General features: G+C 47.3%; 1 protein-coding gene across 2 annotated transcripts; it reads right to left on the bottom strand.

Moving 5' to 3' along the window:
- Positions 1-121: 121 nt before the first annotated feature.
- Cidea (cell death inducing DFFA like effector a) lies at positions 122-23,639 on the bottom strand. Of its 2 annotated transcripts, none has more exons than XM_087895956.1 (5): positions 23,242-23,639; positions 9,039-9,183; positions 7,773-7,919; positions 1,286-1,467; positions 122-571 (listed from the first exon to the last, which is right to left on the bottom strand). In XM_087895956.1, exons 1-5 carry the CDS (start codon positions 23,277-23,279, stop codon positions 421-423), a joined length of 663 nt encoding a protein of 220 aa, XP_087752082.1. In that variant the 5' UTR covers positions 23,280-23,639; the 3' UTR covers positions 122-420. The 2 variants fall into 2 exon arrangements, with proteins under 2 accessions (XP_087752082.1, XP_087752083.1); XM_087895957.1 differs by lacking the exon at positions 23,242-23,639 and adding an exon at positions 9,268-9,287.
- Positions 23,640-27,544: the final 3,905 nt, after the last annotated feature.

Genomic DNA, 27,544 nt, shown 5'->3' on the forward strand with positions numbered 1-27,544 from the left:
ATTAAAACAAAAGATTAAACAGCAATGGTAACTGTCTTTCCGCCTTTGGCTCTGGTTTTTGTTCTGTGTGAAAGTGTGACCACCTCCAGAGAGATAAACCGAGTATGTGAGGAAGCATGGCTTGAATTAAAGAGACTCTTGTGATTGGTTTATTACAATAGGCAAGGATCCAAACAGTCCCATTTATATGCACGCTGCTCCCAGACACTCTGCTGTCAGGCTGTCTGAAGGCCCTTGAAAGGCCTCTCTGTGGTCCCTTCCCCCTGCAGGAAGCTTGCTGCTGAGCTCCCCCCCCCCCCCCCCCCCGCCCTCCGTGTACCACAAAGCCTCCTGCCTCCCCCTGGCATCCCACAGCCTCTAAACAAAGGTGGTAAATTTATACAAAAGGTATGCACCTGGGCCTCTGGTGCTGTGACCTGTTTACATGAACCATCCCTTGGCGGTAGGCTTGGGAGACTTGGAAGACCGCTGCTCGTCTGTATCGGCCAGTACACGGAGCATGTATGTGCCTGCGTAGACCAGGAACTGTCCTGTCACCTGAGCAGCGTAGGACACAAATCGCAGCAAACTCCTACAACAGAAGATGGGAACGCATCAGGCTTGGGATTCCTACCTGGCCAGAGTTGGAAGATTCGGAATGCCTCACCCCACGCCACCTTACTAAGTTCCAAGGAAGCAGCAATTATCTTCAAGTCGAAGCATCCATGGAATACCACTTTCAGGGCACGCAAAGTCTGAATGCTCCCTAGCAGGCTGCTGCACTACCCAGGCCCAGGGACACCCAATGGGGTCCACAGGTCCTCGAGTCACTTCGATAGAAGCCTCCCTGTGTCGAAACTCAAGGGCCCCACGGAGCCCCTGCTCCTCCTGAGAGCATGCACTTGCTACCTGAGGATTCAGGCAGCCCGGGTGGCTGTGCTGAACTTGCCGCTGCTGTCCCAGTCCCTTGGGTCAAAGTGGCGAGACCCATCAAGCTGAGGAAAGTTGTAGAAAACACTGGAATTGTGATTTTCTGATCTGGTGAGTGGAGGGTAGGTAGCTGGGGTGTTCCAGCTTGCTCCTCAAGGAGAAGGCACACTGCTTGGTCGTAGCCTCTCAGACCAAGTCAAGCAAAAGCTGTTCCTTCGCCGGGCAGTGGTGGCGCACACCTTTAATCCCAGCACTCGGGAGGCAGAGGCAGGTGGATCTCTGTGAGTTCAAGGCTAGCCTGGTCTACAAACCCACCCATGCCACACCTGGGCGTTTCCAGAGTCCCACAGAGACCCCTGGATACAGATGCTGTTACCTTAGCATGGCCTTGGCACTTGTGCAGCGGATGTCGTAGGACACTGAATACATCTCGTACATGGTGGCCTTGATATTGAGGCAGCCGAGGAAGTCCTTGGGGTTCAGCTTGTACAGGTCAAAGGTAACTCTGGCTATTCCCGACTTCCTCGGTTGCTTGTAGACTGGGACATACTTGCTGCCCTAGAGCAATGAAGAAACAAGGGATAGACTTAGGGGCAACACGGGTTCAAGACCCTTGAACCACACAATTTAGGGGTTATTGCCAAAGTCAGAGTCTTCTAAACATCGGCTGTAATTCTTCCAATCACGTTTACAGCAGGTCACCATGTTATACACAACCATGCCTACATATGTACTCTTCCCTCATCAACTTCCAGTGACTCAGGATCAGTTGGCTTTGGCTTTAAGGACTCAGTATCTGATGTCCAGAGGAGCTCAGGGTCCTGCCTTAGGGAGCTGAGGCTTGCTAGTTTGCCTGGAGGCCTGAAGCTACTCCTTGGGAATGTGAGGACATGGGGTCAGCCTCCTCTTGTAACTGTCACAAAGCCAGAGAGGAGCAGGAAGCTCTGTTTCCATCTCATTTCATAAGTAGGTCTGATGAAGGAAATGCTGGAACTCAGGCTCGGGGAACGGGTGGAACAGACCTCTCTCCGACTGTCTCCTATTTTCCAGGAACTGCCAAAGAGGAAGGGTGACTGTGTGGGAACACGAACCACGTTGTCTACCAGGGACATCAGGTGACCCTTCCGGTTGGGAGGGACAGTAGCTCCTGGGTTTGTAGACAGCTCTACAATAGACTCTGGAAGAGCAAAGACATCCCAAGACGCAAATGGGAATGTGGCTCAGCAATAGAGAACTTGCCTGGCATGTGCAAGGTTCTGGGTTCAAGTACAATCTCCAGTCCTGGGGATGGGGTGGGGGTGGGGGTGGGGCACCAACCTGGCTCATGAACTGCTTTCCTAAGTGGTTTCTGCCACACACACGGGTCCCACTGTATCCAAGGTCAAGTTAGCATGATGCAAGCATCCCTATGCCTCAGGAGCTTAACATGCTGGGAGTACTTGAAAACTGAGTGTTACATAATGAAAACGATCAAATACATTGAAACCTAAACAAATTCCCCTAAAAGTGTGCCAGTCCTTCTTGCTGAAGCCACTGCTAGTGTCCCTACTACTCAGATCACAAATGACAAGGGATTCCAGTTGTCACCCACTGTACAATGCACTAGAGACTGGTACCCCTGCACCATCATTTAAAAACTCTGAGTTGGACATGGAGTTTATTCCCAACACTTTAGAGACAGCTACATCTCTGAGTTTGAGGCCAGACTGCTCTACACAGCAAGCAAGCATCAGGACAGTTGGGACTATGCAAAGAGACCCTTCAAAAACAAACAATTCACGACTGAGGAATAGAAGGGTTTAAATCTATTCTTCACTCCTCACATTGCTTTCTGGCTTTTCAAAGTTTGTCTGACTCCCCCTTTACTCTTGGGGCTAAGATGCCCTCACCATGCTAAGGGCAGGAGGCCTCACACCTGGGCACGCAGGCTTCCATAAGCTGTAGGAAAGGAAGGGCATGACTGGACCCTGTCTTCTTCCAGGGTGGCAGGGAACATCTTCTCATGGGGTTTTGGGGCCCTGAGACTGAGCAAGGGAGACATCTGGTGGCTGTTTCTTGGCTGTTTGGGTCAATCAGAATGGGCCTGGGGATAACCTTCCTGAGGTAAAGGGGCAGTCTGTGCTCTGCGGGGAAGCCACCATTTCTACCTTACTAGAAAGAGGCTGAGAAATTAAGCCAGGAGGGACTCTAGAGACTGTTCTGGGGCTCAACGGCAGAACAAGAGCTGTGCATATCTGTGAGGGGCTGCGTTCTATCCTCAGCAATAAATCCTTCCCTCAAAATACCCAACCTCCAAACCAACCCAGTGTTTCCGATTCACGAGCCCTCAGCCAGCCCTGGGACATGGACGTCATGATATTCGTACCGATTATATCTTGTTATGACTTGGTACCGCGCTACGTTTCTTTGGTCCCATTTACCATGCAGAGCTTAAACATGCCCCTCCAAATTCACCTCTAAACTCTCATTTGTCTCATCTGTAGAAACCAACAGCAAACAGCTTTTCCACTTGCGTTAATTTCCTATTGCTGGTATAAGTCACCGGAATCTCGGCTTAGAAGTCACATGCTTATGCTTAGGTTCTGGGGTCAGGGTCCTGACTAAGGCCCCCGCCTGCCTTAGTCTGTGGTCCTCCTCTTCTTTGCACCTCATGCTAGCATCCTCTCCTCTCCGTGCTCCCCCACCCCATGAGAACCCCTGCGGTGACACTGTACTCCAGGGTAATGCAGGACAATCTCTCTATCTCAAGACACACATCTGGTAAGGCTCTCTGGCCAAGTGAGGTTCTGAGAATAAATGCAGACACTGTGGAAGCCATGCAGGTGACCATACCTTCCTCAAACAGAAAGTGCGGGAGTGGAAGAGCCACCCTGTGAAAGGCCATCATGGCAAGCCATGGTTAGCTTGTCCCCAGCACAGTCAACAGTTAAAGAAAGCCCAGAAGAAAGAATTGGAAGCTGGACATGGGTGACACATGCCTTTAATCCCAGCACTCAGGAGGCAGAGGGAGGTGGATCTCTGTGTTTGAGGGCAGCATGGTCTACAAAGAGAGTTCCAGGAGAGTTAGAAAAAAAGAAGAAAGAAGAAGGAGGAAGGAGAAGAGGAAGATGAGGAAAAAGAGGAAAGAACGGAAGAAAAGAAGAGCCTGAGATTAATCTGTCTTCAAAGATTTTTTGATTTGCCTCTTCTATAGGCAATGGTTTCCTTACTATCTATCTTAAGGATAGAATTAAGGAGGATGCAGGGATGGCTCTTACAGGGGACTCAGGTTCAGTTCCCAGCACCCATATGGAGGCTCATAACCATCTTTAACTCTAGTTTTAGGAGACCCAATATCATCTGCGGGCGCTGAGTACACCCATCATGCTCACCTTGGGTTTGGAAACCATCTTGTAGCAAAGTCAAACTAGGTTTGTTCCTGCTTATGATTAAATCTCTGATGTGGGATTCCCTTCTGTATGCTGTGAATACCATCCGTTAATAAAGCTTGTGATAGGGTAGACTAGAGCTGGGGGAGGGAGGAGAACTAAACTGAACGCTGGGAGAAAGGAGGCGGAGTCAGAGGGAAACCATGGAGCTGCTGCCAGAGACTGACACGCTGAAACTTTGCTAGTAGGCCATGACCTTGTGGTGATGCACAGATTAATAGAAATGGGTTAAATTAAGATGTAAGATTTAGCTAATAAGAAATTAGAGCTAATAGGCCAAGCAGTGATTTAATTAATACAGTTTCTGTGTGGTTATTTTGGGAGTTTGGGCTTCCTGACAGTTGAGAAACAAATAAGCGGCCTCCTACTACAAATCTCTGATTTTTTTTCAAGGATTAAGTTATGCTCCTACCTGTAACCTTTTAATTAAATTAATTGCCCCTCTCTGTTCTTTTTTGTGTCCTTTTTATAATTTATTTTTATTTTATGTACATTGGTGTTTTGCCTTGATATATGTCTGTGTGAGGGTGCCAGGTCCCCTGGAACTGGAGTTACAGACAGTTTTTTTTTTTAAATTTATTTATTTATTTATTATGTATACAATATTTTGTCTGTGTGTATGCCTGCAGGCCAGAAGAGGGCACCAGACCTCATTACAGATGGTTGTGAGCCACCATGTGGTTGCTGGGAATTGAACTCAGGACCTTTGGAAGAGCAGGCAATGCTCTTAACCTCTGAGCCATCTCTCCAGCCCCCTTACAGACAGTTTTGAGCTGTCATATGGGGGCTGGGAATTGAACCCAGGTCCTCTGGAAGAGCAGTCAATGCTCTTAACAGCTGAGTCATCTCTACAGTCCCCCTTCTCTGTTCTTAAGTCCTGGTTTTTCTACAGCATGCTTGAGAGAAATGTGTGGTTTATTGAATCAATATTTTCTTTTGTTCTTTTTCTTTTTCTGCTGCTTTCCTTGTGGGACTGGAGAGAGCATGGGAAGACCATCCATCACTAAGCTACACCTCTGCTCCAAAATAAGATGTTTCGAGATCACTCTGATGAAAGATCCTTTCACAATGTAAGGCCGACTGAAGTTCTCAGGGACCAACTCCGCCGGGAGCTCCTTAGATTCCCCACGGCAGCTGAGTTTTGTGGAAATGGCAACTGTTGACTCTTGGTGCAGAATCAAGGCAGAGTAGCCTCAGCAGTGTGCAGAGACCATCAGTGCCTCCTTCTTCTCTCCATCTACACATCTGCAGCCAGGCCAGAGTTCCAGCATAGTCTGACCAAACAATAGAGTATAGCAGATTGAACACAGAAGTACACCTGAGAATTATTTATGGCTTGTGTGTGTTTGTGTGTGTGTGTGTGTGTGTGTGTGTGTGTGTGTGTGTGCACGCCTGCATATATGTATATGTTCTTACTCAGAGATAAGAAGAGACATCTGGGTCCTTGAAACTGGAGTTACAGATAACTGTGGCCTGCCATTTGGGTGCTAAGGACTGAATCTGGGTCCCCTGCAAGAGCAGCAAATGCTCTTAATTGCTAAACCATCTCTCCAGGCCCATATCTGAAAATGCAAGTGGCTTCTAGACATTAAAGAGATTTGCAAAAAATAAAAAGTATAATTCCCTGCTCTTGTTTTGGAGAGTGATCATTTATTTTAAGAAAAGATTTTCTTCTTTTTTTCCCTTGGGTTTTTTTGAGACAGGGTTTCTCTGTGTAGCCTTGGCTGTCCTGGAATTTTCTTTGTAGACCAAACTGGCCTCGAACTCACAGAGATCTTCCTGCCTCTACTTCATGGCATTAAAGGTGTACACTGCCACTACCTACTCATTTAAAATATTTTCTTATTAAAATATGTAGTTCAAACTAACCTTTACTGAGTTATTACTAATTGATACATATCTTTTAGTTTCTCAATTTTAATTTTGAATAATGGAAACATATGTATGTATGACTTATAGTTTCTCAACCTTGGCACAAATGACATTTGGAGTTGGGTAATTCTTTGTTTCAAAGGTTGTGCATTGCAGTTTCCATAATAGATGGTAGAGTTGGGTCCTCTCCCCCAGTTTATTGTTCTAAACTGTCTTCAGATGTTACTTCATGGCTCCTAAGGGCAAAATATTCCTGGCTAAGAAATGCTGACTAACAGGTATTTGTTAACTGTCTTTGATGTATCCCATGGTAACAGAAGATACAAAAGGTCCTAGGAGTCTTCATTACTTTTCATAAATCCTGAGATGAAAAAGGTTGAAGGTGGCTTGCCTGATGCTCTGTCCTGTGCTGGTCTTATTCAGCACAGTCATGGGATTTACTCAGACAGTGCTTGTAGCAGCACTTCATGTGTCTTCAAGGTCAAAGAACGTTTTATTCAGTAAATATGAAGCGGCATATCAACCTATGTGAACTGAAATGAACATGCAGTGATGGCTGGATGTGCATGTCTACCCTACTGCAATCGACATGTGGTTTGTTGCCAATATTTATGATCACTCATAAGGGTTACACGTTAGGTCTGATATACATCTGCTCTATAGGTACTAACATGTTCCAGGGGTGCGTGCACAGGCCGGGATCCATGTTCCTAGGTCACACACTGTGTTTCAACTCTGGTTTTATTTATTTATTTATTTGGCTTTTCAAGACAGGGTTTCTCTGTGTAACAGCCCTGGCTGTCCTGGAACTAGCTCTTGTAGACCAGGCTGGCCTCGAACTCACAGAGATCTGCCTGTCTCTACCTCCTGAGTGCTGGGATTAAAGGTGTGCACCACCACCGCCTGGCTTCAACTGTGTTGTTTTAAATATCAGTTTGTAGGAGGAGGGGAAAGCTGAAGATCACGGGATTCCCATTTCCTCTTTGCTGGCAGTGCTCTCTGGCTCCAATGTGAGTGGCTTTGCTGCCCTACTTGCTCCCGCAAGGACACGCTGCTTCAAGGGCATACTGCCTCAATGAGGAGGCAGAATTGACCATGGACTGGACCCCCCCCCCAAATATTAAACAAAATAAACTTTTTTTTCTAAGTTAATTGTCTGAAGTATTTTATTATAGTGACAGAAGGCTGATTAGCATACACACACACACACACACACACACACACACACGACTTGGCCACTGCAGCTTACCAGCTTCTTAAGGATTAGGGCAGTCAACAGTTACCAGATCAGATCTGCTGACCTGCCCCGGCCAGGTCACTGGCCAAAAGCTTACACTTCAAAAGTATTATTTTTTTAAATCATACAGTCTCAATTCAGAGACAATGAATTTTCTAGAAACACCGAAGAATCCTCCTAAGGGTTGCTGCTGTAGCGAGGAAGTGGGTACATAAATTATACAATTAGGATGTGGCTCAGACAACACTACGTTAGACAGCGCATTCGTGCGCACTTGTAGGCAGAACATTACCTCGTTGTTGTTTGCATAGCAAGCCAATACTTACCGGTGTCCATTTCTGTCCCTTTTCCAAGATCATGAAATGTGTGTTGTCCCTTAAGGTCTGAAAGAACTCCTCTGTGTCCACCACGGTACCATCCTCCTCCAGCACCAGTGTGACTAGGCCAGTTGTGATGAGCAGGACATCCAGAGTCTAAGTTTACAAGGAAGCAGAAGCACAGGATGAAGGGAGCTATTCGTATGGGGCTGTCAGTGACATTTATGTTAAGGTTGGGATAAAGCTACAAAGGTCAAGAAACATTGACTGGTATGTATGACTCAGAAAAACAAATTAAGATTTTAAATGGCCCTTTCTCTTCCTAAGGAATGAGATAAATGATCTGTCGCGTATATACGATTTCTCTTTGTTTGTTTGTTTGTTTTATGGTTTTTCGAGACAGGATTTCTCTGTAGCTTAGGATCTGGTCCTGGAACTCGCTCTGTAGATCAGGCTGGCCTAGAACTCACAGAGATCCACCCACAGTGTCTATGGTTGCCTATTGTGCAGAGGAATAACTAAGCAGATGGCCCTGGACGACTTGTACTTTAAGCACGCAGTCTTGCACGGCACAGCTGATCACCTACCCCTTGCTGCGGAGGTTGCGGTCTGATGCTCACTTCTCACTTCTGTGGCACCTCTGAGTCAGGTGCCGAGAGTCTATGATGCTTTCATGTCGGAGAGCACCGTTTTAGCTTGAGGACCACCTATCCTGGTCAGATTCCTTCCCAGGTCTCTCTAGTCTCCCTTGTCAAGCAGGAAAGTAACATTCCCAGGGGCTGCATGGTGTCAAGGCACCCACCTCGGGCCCACAGTCTTCCATGATGGGGAGATGTGGTGTCACTTTGAGTATTCAGATCCATTCTTCATCTACCTATCTACCTATTAGAGCTCCCCTCAAGCCCTGAAACCTAGAGAGGGATTGACGAGTTTATTCTCTCTCTCTCTCTCTCTCTCTCTCTCTCTCTCTCCCCTCTTGCTTTCTCTCCCTTCTTCCTCCTTTCCTTCCTTCTTTTCTTTTTCTTTTTTTTTTTAAGACACACACTCTCTCTCCATGTAGTCCTGGCTGTCCTAAAACTTACTCTGTAGACCAGTTTGACCTCCAACTCAGAAATCTGCCTGCTCCTTCCTTTCGAGAGCTGGGATTAAAGGCCTGTGCCACAACTACCCAGCAGCTATGCTGCCTTGCTTGACTCCTGTGCCTTGACACTGTCTTAGTGCCCAGGACCTGGACCCTGAGCTAGCTGAGGACACCTGAGGCTGTGGTCACAGTACCTTGCTAATAAGCTCCTGTAGGCTGCTGGCCATCACCCCACGCCGGCTGCTTCGGTCATGGTTTGAGACCCGAAAGGGGCGAGCTGGATGCATGAGAGGTGTCAGCAGGGCCTTCTTAGTCTGCAGTCCCATGAATGTCAGGGGCCTGTGGAGGAGGCACAGAGGAGGAGCATCCTTTAGAGGAGGGATTTTAAGGAAAGGTTTAAGGCTGGGCGTTGGTGACACATACCTTTAAAATCCTAACACAGAAGATGGACGGATCTCTGTGAGTTCAAGGCCAGCCTAGTCTACAGAGTGAGTTCCAGAACAGGCTCCAAAGCTACATAGAAACCCAGTCTCAAAAAACAAAACAAAACAAAACAAAACAAAAAAAAAAAAGAAAGAAAGAAAGGAAAGGGAAGGAAAGAAAGAAAGAAAGAAAAAGAAAAGGTTTAAGGCACACACAAATCATGCAGTTTTAATATTTGCATCTAAATTAAAGAAAAACACTGCCTAGGAATTACTAAATGTCACACACCCATCCATACCTCCAAGGAACAAATAATGCATCATCTTAGCACATCCAGGGCTGCCCTGGGGTTAGTCTTCAGCCCCGTCTCCAAACTGTATCCCGCAAATACTGATACAAACATTTTAGATTTATTTATTTTATGTGCATGAATGTTTTGCCTGCATGTGGATGTGTACACCACATGTGTGCCTGGTACCTATGGTATACCCAGGTTTAGAAGAGGGCATTGGATCCCCTGGAACCGGAGTTGTGGGTGCTGGGAATAGAACCTGTGTCCACTGCAAGAGCAAAATGTGCCCTTAACCCCTGAATCTATACGGAATTGTTTATTAGTTTCTGTGTATCTGCATGTATGTGTGTATGTGTGGGTACACATGCCACAGTGTGTGAGTGGAGGTCAGAGGGCAACTTCATGGAGGTCATCCTCACCTCTCACTTTTATGTGGGTTTGGGGGATCAAATACAGGTTGCAGGCTTGTGGACCAAGAGCCTTCACCCACTGAACCATCTCAGCAGACTGACAGGAAGGTTTTAGAACTAAAAATCCAAGAAAAGGATGTCTAGTGATTACAAAGTAGCTAAACCAATTCAGAGAGTTGATATATACAGAATAACAAACAGGCACATGTTTGTATAAGGCTTGCCCAGAAATTAACTTAAAAGTCAAATACTGGTCAAAGTAGCAGTAAATTCAGGATTTTATTTTGTTTTGTTTTTAGTGTAGGGGTTTCTAGGCAAGGACCCTGCCACTGAACTGACTCCTAGCACCTCAACCAAGGTTTTGGGATCAGTATAAACAGAATCACCATCATAAACGTCTTGGAAGAGCAGAAAGGGAAAACTCTAGATCTTGAGTCCCATGAAACCTTGGATGCAGTTTTAATTTTTTGGAAAATGTGGGATTATACACCTTCCACTAAACCGGGTTTACTGCATTAAAACAGCATGCACACACGTAGCAGGTTACAACACGTGAAACAGCATGCACACACGTAGCAGGTTACAACACGTGACACAGCATGCACACACGTAGCAGGTTACAACACGTGACACAGCATGCACACACGTAGCAGGTTACAACACGTGACACAGTATGCACACACGTAGCAGGTTACAACACGTGACACAGCACACACACAGAAGTATTCTTTCACGTGTACATGCAGAAATGAAAAATATTGAATATTCTTTTTTCTAAGCAAAGACTAAGTCATAGGCTCTAGCTGAGGCAGATCTTTACTAATGATATTTTAAACAATGTCTCCTCAAATCACACCAGCATGGACCAGGGAAGGAATTACAACAACATCAAAACAACATTTTCTGAGGAAAACAGCCCAGTCCTTTATTATTCAATTTTTGTTAATGGGAAACTATAAAAAGGTAGTCTGGCAGATTAGTGAGAAAGAACGAAGATGATTACTCTTGTAGTAGCTAGCTAGGAAAAATAAATTTTGTTTTATTTGGACTTAATATTTATTTAACCCAACTTTCAAAGTTTGATGGGATTGTTTCTGTTTTTGTTGTTTTGATTCAGGATCTCCTGTAGCCCAGGTTAGCCTCCAAGTCCCTGTGTAGCAGAGGATGACCTTGAGCCTCTGATTCAGCCCCAGGCACCTGCCACCCTTCACAGGTCAGGTAGGTGCTGTGCCGAAGTAGGACTGTGTAAGCAAAGTCTGCGTGGTAGTCAACACAGGACGCTTTGGTCGTTGTGAAAGAATTCCAAACTGCCTCTGTTATAGTACCTAAAACAACATGCAGGGCTGTGTTTAACGAACTAGAAAAATAATCCTGGGGAGGAATGCATAAGACACTACCTAGACTAGGCAGTGGTGGTGGACGCCTTTAACCCCAGCACTTGGAGACAGAGGCGGGCGAACTGCTGTGAATTTGAGGTCAGCCTGGTGTACAAAATTAGTTCCAGGATAGTCAGAGCTGTTTAAATAGGGAAACCCTGTCTTGAAAAATCAAAAAGAAAAATAAAGAAAGAGAGAGGGAGGGAGATAGGGAGGGGAAGAGAGAGAAAGAGAGAGAGAGAGAGAGAGAGAGAGAGAGAGAGAGAGAGAGAGAGAGAGAGCCACTACCTAAAATAACGTCATAGGGTGACAGGCATGCCATTGACTCTCCGTGGTTAAGCTTCTGTGGAGACCGGGTGAGCAACACTTAAAGAGCTTTAACCCAGGCCTGTGGGATCTTTTTCATTTAGGAACAGACCCAGACCCATAAAGAAATTATTCCAAGGGACTGGAGAGATGACTCAAAAGTGAAGAGCACTGGCTGCTCTTTAAGAGGACCTGGTTTTGATTCTCAGCATCCGCACTGTGGTTCGCAACTCCAGTTCCGGGGAACCTGATGCCCTCTTCTGGCATCAGTGGGTACTGCATGTGTTACACACATCGTGTGTGTGTGTGTGTGTGTGTGTGTGTGTGTATAAAACATACATGCACATAAAATAAAAATAAATAAAGCTTTTAAATAAAACAAAGCAAAAGGCCCCTGTGGGGTTACGTCATGTAGCTGTCTGGGTTGACAAGCCTCAGGAAATTCAGAAGAGGGAGGCCTGGCTGCCAACACCTTCCACTTACAGCTTCTCATTCTTTTTCCCCCCTCCCTCTCTCCCTCCTGTGGCTCCATCAACAGGTTGGCACTCTGGAATCAGACCTAGGTTGTCAGCAACAGTCTGTCTGAAGTACACACAAGGAGCGTCACCAGGACTTCTTACCGCTTGCCCCTGAGCACCTGCTATGGGAATTCTTCAAACACACCCACTATTGCCACCGCACCCCATTTCTCATGTGGGAAGACTGAGGCCCAACGTGGTTTCTTCACACCATCTAAAGTGACAAAGGTAAGCGATGGGGTGGGAAGGGTATTTGTCCAGAGCCAACATTTCATATTGGGTGGTTGAACTTCAGATCACAAGCAAGCAACAACATGCAGGAGCAACCAGACTGCAAGCAGAGCAGTTTAAAAAAGAGTTGTTTATTATTATTATTATTATTATTATTATTATTATTATTAATTATTTTGCTTATTTTCGAGACAAGGTTTCTTTAAAACCCTGACTGATTTTTTTTATATTTATTTATTATGTATACAATATTCTGTGTATGCCTGCAGGCCAGAAGAGGGCACCAGACCTCATTACAGATGGTTGTGAGCCACCATGTGGTTGCTGGGAATTTAACTCAGGACCTTTAGACGAGCAGGCGGTGCTCTTAACCCCTGAGCCATCTCTCCAGCCCCCCCCCCCCCGACTGATTTTTTAAAATTACTTTTCTATTCTTTTGTTAATAATTTATTTTTATTTTATTGTGTATTGGTGTTTTGCCTGCATGTATGTCTGTGTGAGGGTGTCAGAACCCCTGGAACTGGAGTTACAGACAGGTGTAAGCTGCCATGTGGGTGCTGGAATTGAATCCTCTGGAAGAACAGTCTTAACCTCTGAACCATCCTTCCAGCCCCATTTATTTATTTATCTATCTATCTATTTATTTTTGAGACAGGGTCCCTTTATGTAGTCCTGGCTGTCTTGGAACTTGCTTTGTATACCAGACTGGCCTCAAACTCACTCTCTCTGCCTCGGACTCCCGAGTCCTGGGATTAGAGTCATGCACCATGCTGTCCAACCTATTTTTATTATTTTTAATTAATTATTGCTGTTTTCGAGACAGGGTTTCTCTGTAGCTTTGGAGTCTGTCCTGGAACTCTCTCTGTAGACCTGGCTGACCTCAAACTCAAAGAGATCCTCCTGTCTCTGCCTTCCAAGTCCTGGGATTAAAGGTGTGCACCTCCACTGCCTGATTTATTATTTTTAATAAGGTGTATGTGGGAGCATTCTAGCTGGGCTGCACCTGACCTAGCTCTGGAGTGTTAGCACCTAGCCCCTAATTCCCACTGGGCGACACCTGACCTAGCTTTAGAACATTAGCACCTAGCCCTAACCCATCTTTTGTTTAGCAGATACCTTTTGTTTCTCTTGCTGCCCTATGTGAATCTTGTCTGAGAGTTTCCCAAGGATACAAAGCCTTTGCAAAACTTGGTTGGGCGGGACTGGAGAGATGAATGGGTCAGTGGTTAAGAGCACTGACTACTCTTCTAGAGAACCCTGGCTCAATTCCCAGCACCCACATGGCAGCTCACAACTGTCTGTAACTACAGTTTCAGGAGAATTCGACACCATCACTCAGATATATATACCAACACACATAAATTAAATAAATTAAAAAAAAAACAAACAGCAAACTTGATTGGGGAAACCCTGAAAACTGTGATACCTCACGAATCGAGGATTTGCACTTGGCATTGTATTTTTGGATGCTTCCTTCAGGTCGTTTTGTGCATATGGAAATCAACTGGCTAAAGTGTAAATATGGAAAAAAATAAAAATGCTCTGGGTGAAGGGAAAGCGCTTCAGTCCTTAAGAGCCGAGTCCCGCTGCAGCTGCAAAAGGCTAAACTCATTCTCCGAGTCTTTTTTCACAGACCCGAGTGAAACCCCACCCGTGACAGGTGTAGGACTGTGTGTTGGCATGTAGGTACGAGTAAGTGCGTGTCGATGCCCACGGAGGCCCGAGGCTCAAATGTCCTGGAGCTGAAATTACAAATGGTTGTGAGCCTCTCTATGTGGGTGCTGAGAACCAAACTCGGGTCTTTTGTAGGAGCAGCAAGGGTTCTTGACCACGGAGCTCTCTCTGCAGCCCCAAGCCCAGGAGGTTTGCATGCACAGGCCCACATCCTTCCCCTCTCAGGGGTACAAGGTGGCTGAACAATCTGTTTCCCAAGGGGCTGCGCTGAGGGGAATGAAATTGATCAAGGGGTCCCTGACCTGGGCCTCGCATTGGGAAGACCTTGGAACCTGACCAGAGACCTAGCTGGGCCCGGCACAGCAGTGGCCCTGGTGTATGGCTCTTGAACTTCTGCCTTGATTCGGAGGAGTTGCACCAAGTTTCTCTTACACAACCCAGAGAACAAGATGAACACACATGGCCGACACTAGGGCAGAATTCAGACAGCACTGTCACACCTGCTGACCTGGAAGGCAGGGCTTGGGGATGAGTGACACCCATGCTTCCCAGTCAGAGGCCTAGCTTTGTTCTCAGCCTACGCATGTTGTGAGAATTTAACCAGCTGGCCGGGTTCTTGCAAGGAAGAAAGACCAACACCTGTAAGTCACAGTCATGAGTCAGCCAGTGACTCAGGGACAGTAGCCGTGAAGAAGGCCGTTAAGCAGTGCCAGGTTGGAGTTTTGAACACACACCCACATTTTTTTGGGGGAAAGGGCTGTTGAAACAGGGTCTCACTGTGTACTTCAGGCTGACCAGGAACTCCTGATCCTCCTGTTTGAGTCTCTGGTGTGCTATAATTGCAGGCCTGGGCCACCACACCTGACCTTGGGGTCGGCCTGCCAGACTCTATCCCTCCCTCCCAGAGGAGACTCTGAACCTCCCTGTGGAGACGAGCCCATCTCCTCCTCCTGGCTAAGAGGCCATTGTTATTACCCATGAGACCTCTGAAAGCTGCTCACAGAGCCCAGGGTCCGCCTGAGAGTTTGCCTCCCACCTCCATTGCATGCCATTTATTTGCTGAGTCAAAGCATGGCAGGACGAAGTTAGAGACGAAGGAACAGGGCTGTGTTTCCAAAAGCCTGGCCTAGCCACTCGCAGCAGAAGGCGCATCTTTGACCTAGTTACTTGGGCCCCAGGTCTCCTCATTGGGAAAAGGGGAAAAGACACGCGTCTCCCAAAGTAACCTGGCCTGGCGAAGAGTTTAAAAGTCCCCATTGTCTTTTCCATCTGACAAGATAAGGGTTGGCACCCACTGCCGCCCTCGCCGCCTCTACCAGCCCTCAAGGAAGCCTTCTTGGCTACCAAAGGACAACAGAGCTTTTGTTCTCAGCCTACTATTTCCTAACCAAGAACTGGCTCATTGCTGGAGATAAGACTCATGGGCTGTGCACACACACGCACACACACACACCATGGAAATCAAATCTTACCATTTTTGTCAAGTGTCAGTGCCTTCATGTGCTGAATTGTAAAATAACAGGCTCAGTTTGCACAACAAAAACAAACCTTGTAGATCCTTAGGACTCACTGTGACCTAGTCTAGTCTAGTCCAACCTGTGAGTCCTAGGTCCCAAAGAGAGACCCTGTTTCAACCATGTCTCTCTCTCTGTCTCTCTCTCTCTCTGTATCTCTGTCTCTCTCTCTCTCTCTCTCTGTCTCTCTCTCTCTCACATCAAGACTGTAGACATGAAAGGGTTAAATGAACTTTTCTTTTCTGCTTCCTAAACCCACTTAGTATGAGTACTGACTGCTCCAACTAGATGATCATTTAGGTCAAGCCACTAACTGAACAGGGCAAGGCGTCAATGATGAACAGGCTGTCATTCCTACCCGCTATGTCCTATAGGAAAGACAGAACAATGTGCCCCTGGCACGTTGCTGGAAGTGGGATTTCTCTTTCCACCCACTGCCAATATTCTGACTTGTCAAAATTAAGACAGGCTGACTGAAGAGTTTAGGGTGTGGTTTAGTTAACAGAGCATAAGGTCCTGGTCTTCCTCCAAAAGCGAAACAGCAAGACCACCGAGAAACCTCAGAATTCGGCTTTTCGCCTTGTCAACTGAGGAGACAGTTGCTCCCTGATTCCTTGGAAAATGGGTTCAGACAATTCTATGAAATAGGAAAGGAAGTAACTCATTGAAGGAAAAACAATAAGGAAACAGGGCTTTTAAGGAAGTAGATTGTTTAGTGGAACTCAAAACAACAGTAGAAATCAGACTTCGTAGAATATTCTCAAAAACTGTCAAACCTCGGCCCTCCCAGAAGAGCAGGTAACAGAGGAGCTTGGGAGTTCTTCCTTGAGGGAACTTATAGAAATGTGTGACACAAAGCAAGAAGCCATATGTAGCCAGGCCACATTGGCTTTTCTCCAATTGACTAATCCTCCCCACATACACACCAGAGAAAAAAGACCAAAACCAAGATTAAAATCCTGACAGTTTCACATCAAGGCTATGACTACTTGGGACCTCATCTTAGTGACCTACATGTTTTACAGAGGAGTCTGATTCCCATGATCCAATGTACCTGAATAAGGCCGGTCGCAAGGGGGAACAAAATGCATGTTGTAAGATGTATTGCTTTACAGGATAACGAAATGTCTACCAGATTCAGACCCCATATAAGGGGTTCACAGATGACTAAGTAACTTCTCCATGTCTATGAAAGACTTCTAGTCCCTCTCAGGCACCTGGGAGATCGCCTGCTGCTTCTTTGTAGTCTATTTCAATTCTCTCTGTCCTTTGTCCCGTTGGTAAGTTCTTAACTACCTGCCCCCCCGGCCTTGCCTACCGTACCACATGGAACCCCCCAAAGTCTATAAAAAGTTTTCTTTCTATGCCTCCCACAGGCTGATGCTCATCCTGAAAGTGGTGGAGGAAAGGCCCTGGAACTAGATCCTAGAGAGAAATACAGCTGTTTCTCTGTATCCTCGGGGGAGGGGTTCCAGGAGCCCCAAATCCACTGATGCCCAAGCCCCTTGTATAAGATGTAGCCTTTGTAGAACCTACACATATACCAAACACAATGTAAAGAGCTGCTTTATTTTATAACAGAGCGGGGAAGGAAAATACAGAGCCTGCACAGGTGCAACTGAAAAATACAGCTATTTTCACAACCCAGAAATAGTGGTGCACACCTGCACCCTCAGGTGGCACACACCTGCACCCTCAGGTGGCACACACCTGCACCCTCAGGTGGTACACACCTGCAACTTCAGGTGGTGCACAACTGTACCTTCAGGTGGTACACATCTGCACCCTCAGGTGGCACACACCTGTACCCTCAGGTACTGCACACCTGCACCCTCATGTGGCACACACCTGCACTCTCAGGTGCTGCACACCTGCACCTTCAGGCGGTACACATCTGCCCGTGGTCCAAAATGCCTGCACTCTCAGTATCTGAAGAGGCAGAAGCAGGCAGATGATAAGTTAGAGGCCAGCCTGGGCTACATAGGAAAATCTATACTTAGTATCAAAAAAAGCAACCAACTAACCCCCTCTCCAAACAAAATCAATCAATCAATCAATCAATCAATTACCTATTTTATCTCCTGCAGTTGGTTGAATCCTTGGGGCAGATGCCATGGGTGTGGAGGCCAGCAGTACTGTGGTGTTATCAGTGATAGAAGCTACTCAGGGATCAGCCATAGCTGCTGTGTTTCAGTTATTCAGAAAATGAGGATGTTAAACAGCGGAACTTCCTTAGACAACACCTCAGGGGCAAGAATATGTGAGAACATTAAGGTAGGTAATGGTGAGCTCAAACACTGGCAAGTAGAGCGAGGAGGCGATGATTAGGAAGTGCCCATCAGACTTAATAAGGTGTCTGTGCCCTGTGGGGCAGCATCCAAGGGTAGCAGGGCCCAATGGCAAGTGTCAGCAAAGCAGGCTCCCATCGCCAAGCCCCCCCCCCCCCACGTGGCTCCTTGTAGGCAGCACACACAGTTGGAACATGCCTGAGCACAAGTCTGAACACAGGCTGCCTGACCCATGTCTATTCTTAGCGACCCAGAAGAATGCTTGATATAAAAGGCTCTTGAACACTTTGCAACATTATTTTAAAAGAAGGTTTGATGCCAGAAACAGAAACCTGGGAGGTTTGCTTGCAGCAGATGCTAGTCTAGATTCTAAACTGGAAGAGCCGCTGTACAAATCAAGTTCCTTATAAAAGGGAAAGTATCACAGATTCAACACAATGCTCATCAAAATCCCAGCAAAATTATTTAAAGACCTCAAAAGAACGGTACTTAATTTCATAGGGCAAAGCAAAAAACCCAGGATAGCCAAAACAATCCCGAACAATAAAAGAACTTCTGGAAGCATCACAATCCCTGACTTCAAACTCTACTACAGAGCTACAATACTGAAAACAGCCTGGTATTGGCCTAAGAACAGACAGGAGAACCAATGGAACCCAATAGAAGTCCCGGATATCAATCCACACATCTCTGAACACTTGATCTTTGACAAGGAAGCAAAAAATATCAAATGGAAAAAAGAAAGCATATTTTAACAAGTGGTGCTGGCATAACTGGATATCAACATGTAGAAGAATGAAAATAAACCCATATCTATCACCATGCATAAAACTAAAGTCCAAATGGATCAAAAACCTCAACCTAAAGCCAGCCACACTAAACTTTATAGAAGAGAAAGTGGAAAGTACACTTGAACACATTGGCACAGGGAACCACTTCCTAAATATAACCCCAGCAACACAGACACTGAGGGAAACAATCAAGAACTGGAACCTCCTGAAACTGAAAAGCTTCTGTAAAGCAAAGGACACTGTCAACAAGACAAAACGACAGCCTACAGAATGGGAAAAGATCTTCACTAGCCCCATCTTCACATCAGACAGAGGTCTGATCTCCAAAATATACAGAGAACTCAAGAAATTGGACACGAAAAGAACACATAATCCAATAAAAAAAATGGAGTACAGACATAAACAGAGAACTCTCAACAGAGGAATCTAAAATGGCTGAAAGACACTTAAGGAAATGTTCAACATCCTTAGTCATCAGAGAAATGCAAATCAAAACAACTCTGAGATTCCATCTTACACCTGAAAGAATGACCAAGATCAAAAACACTGATGACAACTTATGCTGGAGAGGTTGTGGGGAAAAGGCAACACTTCTACATTGCTGGTGGGAATGCAAGCTGGTACAACCCCTTTGGATGTCAGTGTGGCTATTTCTCAGAAAATTAGGAAACAACCTTCCTCAAGGCCCAGGAATACCACTTTTGAGTATATATATCCAAAGGATGCTCAATCGTGCTACAAGGACATGTGCTCAACTATGTTCATAGCAGCTTTGTTTGTCATAGCCAGAACCTAGAAACAACCTAAATGCCCCTCGATCAAAGAATGGATAAGGAAAATGTGGGTACACTTACACAATGGAGTACTCCACAGCAGAAAAAAATAATGATATCTTGAATTTTGCAGGAAAATGGATGGAGCTAGAAAACGTTATTTTGGGTGAGGTAACCCAGACACAGAAAGACAATTATCACATGCACTCACTCATAGGTGGTTTTTAAACATAAAGCAAAGAAAGCCAGCCTACAAATCACAATGCCAGAGAACCTAGACAACAATGAGGACACTAAGAGAGACTCACATAGATCTAATCTACATGGGAAGTAGAAAAAGACAAGATCTTTTGAGTAAATTGGGAGCATGGTGACCTTGGGGAAGGGTTGAAGGGAGGAGGGGAGAGGCAGGGAGGGAAGCAGAGAAAAATGGAGAGCTTGATAAATATCAATAAAAAATGCTAAAAGAAAAAAAAAAAAAGCGGGGGGGGCATATCCTAATTCTCTCGGACCTGCTAGGCACTCATGGCACCACTGAGTGGCATCCAGACACAGAAGATCTAAATAATTACAGATGCTCATGTTGCCCTTTAGGGTAAAAATCAGCTTCAGAGTTTGGTCAAAGCAGATTGTCTGTGACAATAAAAACCTACAAATATCCAGAGTTTTGATGGAAGACTCCAGGCTCTTTCCTTCTTACCAGCATTCACAAGCTGTCCACAAACTGTTTAGGCATGTGCCATTCCTGGAGAGATGACAGTGGAGAGTACTGCTCTTTTTTTTTTTAATATTTATTTATTTACTTATTATGTATACAATATTCTGTCTGTGTGTATGCCTGCAGGCCAGAAGAGGGCACCAGACCTCATTACAGATGAGTTGTGAGCCACAATGTGGTTGCTGGGAATTGAACTCAGGACCTTTGGAAGAGCAGACAATGCTCTTAACCACTGAGCCATCTCTCCAGCCCCCGAGAGTACTGCTCTTGAGAAGGCCCTGGAGTTTGAGTCCCAGCACCCACATCAGGGGACTCACAACTACTTGTCACTCCAGCTCCAGGGGATCCCAAACATCTCTTGGCCTCTTCAGGCATCCCACACACTTAAAGCGCACATAGAGACACACAAATAGAATTTAAAAGTCGATAGAGATGAATTTGTACTTTGTGTGAACACGGTCTGTGTACACACGCCGGCAAGCATACTCAGAGCCTGAAGGGGGACGCTGGGTGTCCTGCTTTATCAGTCTCTCTGTTTGATTCCTTTGAGACAAGGTCTTTGGTGAGGCCCAAGCCGTCCTCCTGTCTCTGTTTCCTGCAGGGCTGGGGTCCCGGGCGCCTGTAATCATGCCTGACTTTACATCAGGGTATTGGGATCTGAATCCAGATCTTCGGGCGTGTGCAGCAAACACTGCCCCCCTTCGCGCCCCCCGAGCTTTTTCTCCTGCTTTATAATTGTTTACAAGGTCCCCCTCTCTCCCATCTCTATTCAGGGCTTCCTCCAAGCCAGCCGAGCACACTACTCCTGAGCCACACCCTCAGAACTAGTATCTCTCTTCCTCATAAGGTGTCTATTGATAAAGTTACCTCCCTGGGAGAATCCAGTTATGAACTAATGAATGACAGCTACGGTGTACTGGACTGGGCTGCTTAAACTCACTGAAAGGAAGCAGAAATACAAGACCACAAAGAACAAGCAGCGGACTTTGCCCGTGACTCTTTAGCCTGGGTGGGATTTCAAGAAGGGTGAGGAAGAGGGGAAAAAGACCCTTTTCCCTTCAGCAAGTATTATAGGTTGTTGTCTTCCAGTTTGGTCTGGAATCGAGCGATGCCAAGGGATCAGAGCAGGCTGGTCTGGAAGTAGGCAGATTATTCTGAGAACCGAAGCAAGCTTGCCACTAACAAAAAGGAGTGAGCTCCAAGGACCCGCCATGTTGGAATGGACGGTGCCATAGATCGTATATTCTACAGTGTTTTGATGTTCGGAGCCACTTCCACCACACATGATACCATGGAGACGTCACCCAGAAATACTTTGGACTTCAATGAACTGTTGCATGGTTAGACCCGAGGCTAAGCTCAGCCTTCATGCCCCCCACTCTGAGGCCAACTGGCAACTGCTTAGTTAATACCAACATCCGTAAACCTCAGCCTTTGAAGAAAACCACAGGGCCACCGCCCTTGTCCTGGAGTTTAAAAGTGCGGGTGAGGGCAGATGGCATGTCTAGTGGTGAAGGTGGCAAAGAGAAGCCCCTGGACCAGTGTGAGCGGCAGGACAAAGCGGGTGGGGAAAATCAAGGCTTCCCAGAACAAGCACAGATGGGAGTGGAAGAAACCAGGGAGCTACAGGGGAAGGTTGGGGTGAGGAGGTGGGGCTGCAGGTGGAGTTGAGAAATCTGGCAAAGGGCTGCTCTCAGGCTGTGAAGATGTCCCACGACATTTAAACAACGATGTTCCTCCCACACATCCTCTGCCACTGATAGCTGGAATGCAGCGTTATTTGGGAGCCTTGACAAATCCCCCAAGCCCTAAAGTTAAGGTTTTAATTTGTTTAATGAGGGAGCAGGTACTATCCCAGAAGATCAGCCTTTTCATTTAATTTCTAACCTCATGAAACAACCCACAGTTTCCCCTATGACCCTGTCTCACACGCTGCTGGAGCACCCACTTTTGGAGACCCTATTCTTCCTCATCCATATTTCTCTCCACAGTGAGGTCTGTCACTGTGCCCCCCCCCCCCCGCTATTTTTATGCACTTGGGCTGCTTCATCCTTTGGCAGTACTTTTACCATCTTTAGAGAATCAAGATCTGGTCTTGACTCTGAAAGCCAGCCAGTCATCAGAACTAGAGATCCAGAGGCAGGAGGATTATGAGTTCGAGACCAGGCTGGACTATATAGCTAGTTCTAAGCTAGGCTGGGCTTTGAAGGGAAACCCTGTATGTCCATCAGTTTTTCTTTCCTTGTCTATATATTTCTAATTCTTTCTCTCTGTGTGTTATTCTCTATCTTTGTCTCTCATCTTCACTGTCACTCATTCCCTGTCTCTGTCTCCACATCTCTGTCTCAGTGTTTCTCTGGGTCTCTGTCTCTTCTTACATGGATATACACAGACACACAACCTTCTGCCTCATAACGTCTAGGATATTATCAAGAACTAGAATGTTCTATCAGCATATGGAGATAAACCGAAGGGGGGTGATGCCAATGGCTTGAGCAAGGCCTAGATGTGGAGTTGGCTAGGAGCCAAAACTGTCCTCACAAACTTGGTGAGCCCAGCCTCCCCTGGGTAGATAGAGTCCACATTCACCCCAAGAACCTAAGCTAGGACTCTCCCCTTGAACCCCAACTCTGTTCTCAGACCCAGGACCCAGAGAAGCCTGTCCCCTCAGCATGGACACATCGTTAAGGTTTGTAGTCATAGTCCATAGGAGTTGCAAGAGATGCGCAGCCTCCTCCACCGCGCGCGCGTGTTCACTACTATCACGTTTCGCGGACTCCCACGCACCTCGGGAGTAACCCACCGGGCACCTATGGCCCTCTGTGGGAGGGACCTCGGGGCTGCTGAGCCGGTGGGCACTGGCTGGTGAGGGTGGGAACAGTCCAGGCGGTTCGGACTTGTAGGGGGACCACAGCCTACGGAGCGAAGGCAGGGGACGGATCGGGTGCGCAAGAGAGGAGGAGCTCGGAGTTCAAGAGAACGCACGGAGTGAGAGTGACTCGGGACGCAGGAGGACCTGGGGAGCAGAGGAAATGGAGACAAACGGAGTACCCCGGAGGCAGGGGGGCGCGGGCTGCACTCGCCTGATGAGGGCTCCCGCGTAGTCCATGGCGGTCTCCATTGGCGCGGGTCGTTCAGTCGTCCCCAGGCCTGGCCTCTTAAAAGCACTGCCCTGTCCGCCCCGCCCCGCCCCGCGCCGACTTGACCCGACCCGGCCCGGACCTTGGCGACAATCTGAGCTTCTGTGAGCAGCAAACAGTTCTGGCTCCCACGCCTGGGTCCCAGGGCCACGCCCCTTCGTGGGCAAACGGTACCGAGGGCTCTGGAACCCCAGATTTGGTGGTGTTGGTGGCTGTTGTCAGTTTGTTTGTCTTTCTCTTCTGGACGCAGGGGTAACTGGTGACATTACCAACGCCAGCGGCATCGCTTGACAGTGGAAAAGCAGTTGTGCGTGGGGCGAGCGGAGTGCCCCAACCCGCTGTCTTCAGGCTGGAGTCTCCAGCGCCCGACTCGGGGCTGGGCGGCTGGCCAGCGACCTCCCGGGGGACAGGGAAGTTGCCGGGTTACGCGGAAGCGCAGCACTTCGGGTTCTCGGAGGTGCCAGGGCTTCCCTGTGGGTAAGTAGAGGGAGTGGAGGAAGCATCCGGCTGCCACCATTCATTTCTAGAGTCCTAGGTTCGCTTCCGAGAGACGGAAGGAAAGCTGAAAACTGATGGGACCAGGAGGGGTTTCTTCTCGCAGCGAGCACAGGCTGCCCCACCGCCTCGAGGGGATGGGTATGCGCCAGAGATCCGCTTACAACGTCGACTTTCTTCGCAATCTGTGAACTCCGCAACAGGGAGTTGCTGGAAGCTCTTTTTCTGTCCCTGGAGCTTGTGTTCCAGGTGTGATCTACTTCACCGAGCAAAGGCTGCTCCTCCTTTGGGGGTCATTGGTGTCAACAAACCTCACCTGACCTGCTGGAAAATAGAAGCCAAAAGCTATTTCCGGTGAACGCCCTGCAAGAGGCTCACAGAGCGGCCTGTCCAGCCCAGGGCTATGGGACTGGACAAAGCCACCCGAGGTCATTAGCTCACCCTCCTACTGATACCTCACCCAGGAGGTGAGAACATGGGACCATCCACTTCAAATCATCTTTAGGAAAAAGGTGTAGAGAAATTCTTATGTCCAGACGCGCAGGGTATCTGGTCAGTCGGGTTCAGAGCCCCTCAGCGCTCTGAAGTCTTTCCTTGTTTAGACTGGCCTCTAGCTCACAGAGCTTCTCCCTCCTCTACCTCGTGAGCTTAAAGGTTTGTGTCACTGCTCCCAGCAAATCTGTATTTCCTTAAGAAAAAAAAAAAGTTCTCACAAGGCTGGAGAGATGGAAATTTGGATCCCAGAACTCACATAAAAACCTAGTGGAAGGTCCAGGCAGAGCGGAGCACACCTTTAATCCCAGCACTTGGAAGACTGAGGCAGGAGGAACTCTGTGGGTTCAAGGCTAACCTGATCTACATAGTGAGTTTCAGGACAGCCAAGGCTATGTAGAGACCCTGTCTCAAAATAACCAAGCCAAACAAACAAAAACACAAGCAAAAGAAAACAAAAGTTGGGGGAAGCCTGGGAGCCTGCATGGTGTTAAGAGGCTTAAATTTACTGGCCACCAACCTCATTCTAGTAAACAAGGTGGAACTAGTAAACAAGGTGGAACTTGATAGAGCAGGACACTCCCCTTCCGGATCGCCCTCTCCCCTACATCTGTCAGTCTGTTCGTGTGTGTCCAGTCTCCCAGCTGACTCTACCGCGCGCGTGCACACACACACACACACACACACACACACACACACACACTCTACATTCACAGCACAATGATTTCATATCTGGCATGGATGGCGTGGTTGGAGGAGGGCTTCAGTGGCCCTATCTTCACTGCTAAACAATTTGCTACTGATCACATGACTTTCAGTCATGCACCCACTGACAGCCCCACTAGACGCCAATGGACAGTTTCAACCTGATTGTCACGCAGATGGGCCTGGTTTAACTTAGTGGGCCACAGAACAAAACCAAGACATGAATCTGGGAACGGAACTGATGTGGGGGAAGGAGTCGTGATTGACAGGGTAAGTGGGAGACAGGAGAGGGTAGGGAGAGTAGCCAGAATGTATTATACAAGGATTGGAATTCTCAAATAAGGAAACTAATAAAAATATGAGAAAACTTCCCCAAAGATCAATGGGATCATTCCTAACAAAAATGATAGTCTGTAGTCTATGCCCTAACCATTCAGGCTAATTGCTATAAATACACAAGGCACTAACAGTTACTGGGAGTGAGAGTCTGCAGCAGTCAAGGTCATGAAGTCTAGCGACCTGATTGGCTCAGAAATCACGTAGACTTGAACACAAAAGAACAAATGATTTGCCATCTAATATCTGAATGCAAACAGCAAAAGGAACAAGGAGAGGAATTCAGTTCCAATGACATATGTGATGATTAAAAAACAAAAGGCGAAGTGGGCACATTTGTGCAGGCCCTGCCAAGGTATGCCACTAAGCAAACACACCATTCATAATAGAGTTAGTGCAAGAAGTCTATTGGGGGAGGGGGAGAGTAAAAGAGCTTCAGAAAGGTCCTCTAGGAGTGGGGACATGAGAGAGGCAGACAGACAAACAGACAGACAGACAGGAAAGCAAGAGGAGTAAGAGACAAGAAAAGCAAGAGAGAGAATTGTGTCTGGAGACTTTTAAGGGGTGCACAGGCCGCATAGCAGATGGTGGAAAGGCACTGGCGACTGGTGATGACGTAACTCTCTTGGCTGCTGGGGCAGGAATAGCATAGACACAGTGACTTGGTGTTGACGCTGAGGGACCTGGAAATGGTGGAGGAGCTGGAGGTGGGGAGGCAGCAAGACTGTCCTGCGTTGCTTTCAGGGAGAGTAGAAACCCTGTGGAACATGTGTGACCTGGAAAGATGCCCAGGGCTGGTAGGTGTGGGTCCGGGGGAGTGGTGGAGAGCCTGTAGACAAGGGGCGTGCCCTGCTCAGATCTTAGTTTAGGAAAGCTGTTCCCCCCGAGCAGTGGTGGTGCATGCCTTTAATCCCAACACTCAGGAGGCAGAGGCAAGTGGATCTCTGTGAGTTGGAGGTCAACCTGGTCTACATAGTGAGTTTCAGTTTCAGGCCAGACAGCCAGGGCTACACAGAGAGAAACCCTGTCTCAAATGCTCCCCAACATCCGCCCCCCCCTGCACCACCCAAAAGTAATGGACTGGGAGAAAGGAAATTGGACTAGGTAGGGGAGGAACCGCAGTGACCCAAATAAAAGATGCCAAATGTCATTGTGGGTGCCAACAGTGGGCATGGGGCATTTCAAGGGCATGGTGATAACACAGGGGACGAGCTGGAGAGGCCCTGGTAGTTTTAGTTGGGTGGCCAGAGAGACAGCACAACACCTGAGAGATGAGAAACAGTAGGAGGCTCGGTTCAGGGTTGGAGTAGAGGTGAAGCTGAATCTACTCTAGCAGGAGTGGCCCCTCACCACCCCCTACCGTGTGAGCTGTTGCTCACGGGAGGTCCCTGCTGGAAGCAGAGGACAGGCACCTTCTCAGTTACGGGGAAGTCATGGAGAAGACAGGTGCTTGACGCTCAGGGAAAGTTTAGTGGTTTAGGAACTGTCTATTTGGATTTTTGCTTGTTTTAGTAACCAACTGCATTAACAGTGAGTTTTGAGTCTGACTCCTGCCTTGCTACCTGAAGTCCTATGGCTGAGTGCAATTGACTACGGTTTGTTTGTTTATTTTGTTTTCTTTTTGGGGTCAGTTTGACCCCAGGATCGTTTGGAAAGAGAACCTAGGCTGGGAAGTGCCTCCATTAGACTGGTCTGTGGGCATATCTGTGGGGGCATTTGCTTGCTTTCTTTCCTTTCTTTTCTTTCTTTTGTTTTTTTGAAACAGGGTTTCTCTGTAGCTTTGGAGCCTATCCTGGAACTAGCTCTTGTAGACCAGGCTGGCCTCAAACTCACAGAGGTCTGCCTGCCTCTGCCTCCTGAGTGCTGGGATTAAAGGTGTGTGCCGCCACCACCACCTGGCCTAGGCAGGAGGGGGGGCATTTTCTTGATTAATGATCTGTGTGAGCATGTCTAGCCCACTGTGGGCATTTCCTCTGCTGGGCAGTTGGTCCTGGGTTGTATAAGAAAGCAAACTCCGGGCTGAAGAGGTGGCTCAGAGTGTTAAGAACACTGACTGCTCTTCCAGTAGGCCCCGAGTTCAATTCCCAGCAACCACATGGTGGCTCACAATCATCTGTAATGAGATCTGGTGCCCTCTACTGGCTTATAAGATATACGTAGACACAATACTATATACATAAATAAATAAATAAATCTTAAAAAAAAGCAAACCTGCAAA

Source organism: Myodes glareolus, chromosome 13, assembly GCF_982192425.1.
Source record: "Myodes glareolus chromosome 13, mMyoGla1.1, whole genome shotgun sequence".
Taxonomy (NCBI): domain Eukaryota; kingdom Metazoa; phylum Chordata; class Mammalia; order Rodentia; family Cricetidae; genus Myodes; species Myodes glareolus.

Coding starts and splice junctions, on each gene's coding strand:
- Cidea (XM_087895956.1), bottom strand. CDS start 23,279: ATGGAGACCGCCATGGACTACGCGGGAGCCCTCATCAG. Junction 9,184..23,241: donor TACGCGGGAGCCCTCATCAG/GCGAGTGCAGCC, acceptor CCTCCTCCACAG/GCCCCTGACATTCATGGGAC. Junction 572..1,285: donor AGTGCCAAGGCCATGCTAAG/GTAACAGCATCT, acceptor CTTCTGTTGTAG/GAGTTTGCTGCGATTTGTGT.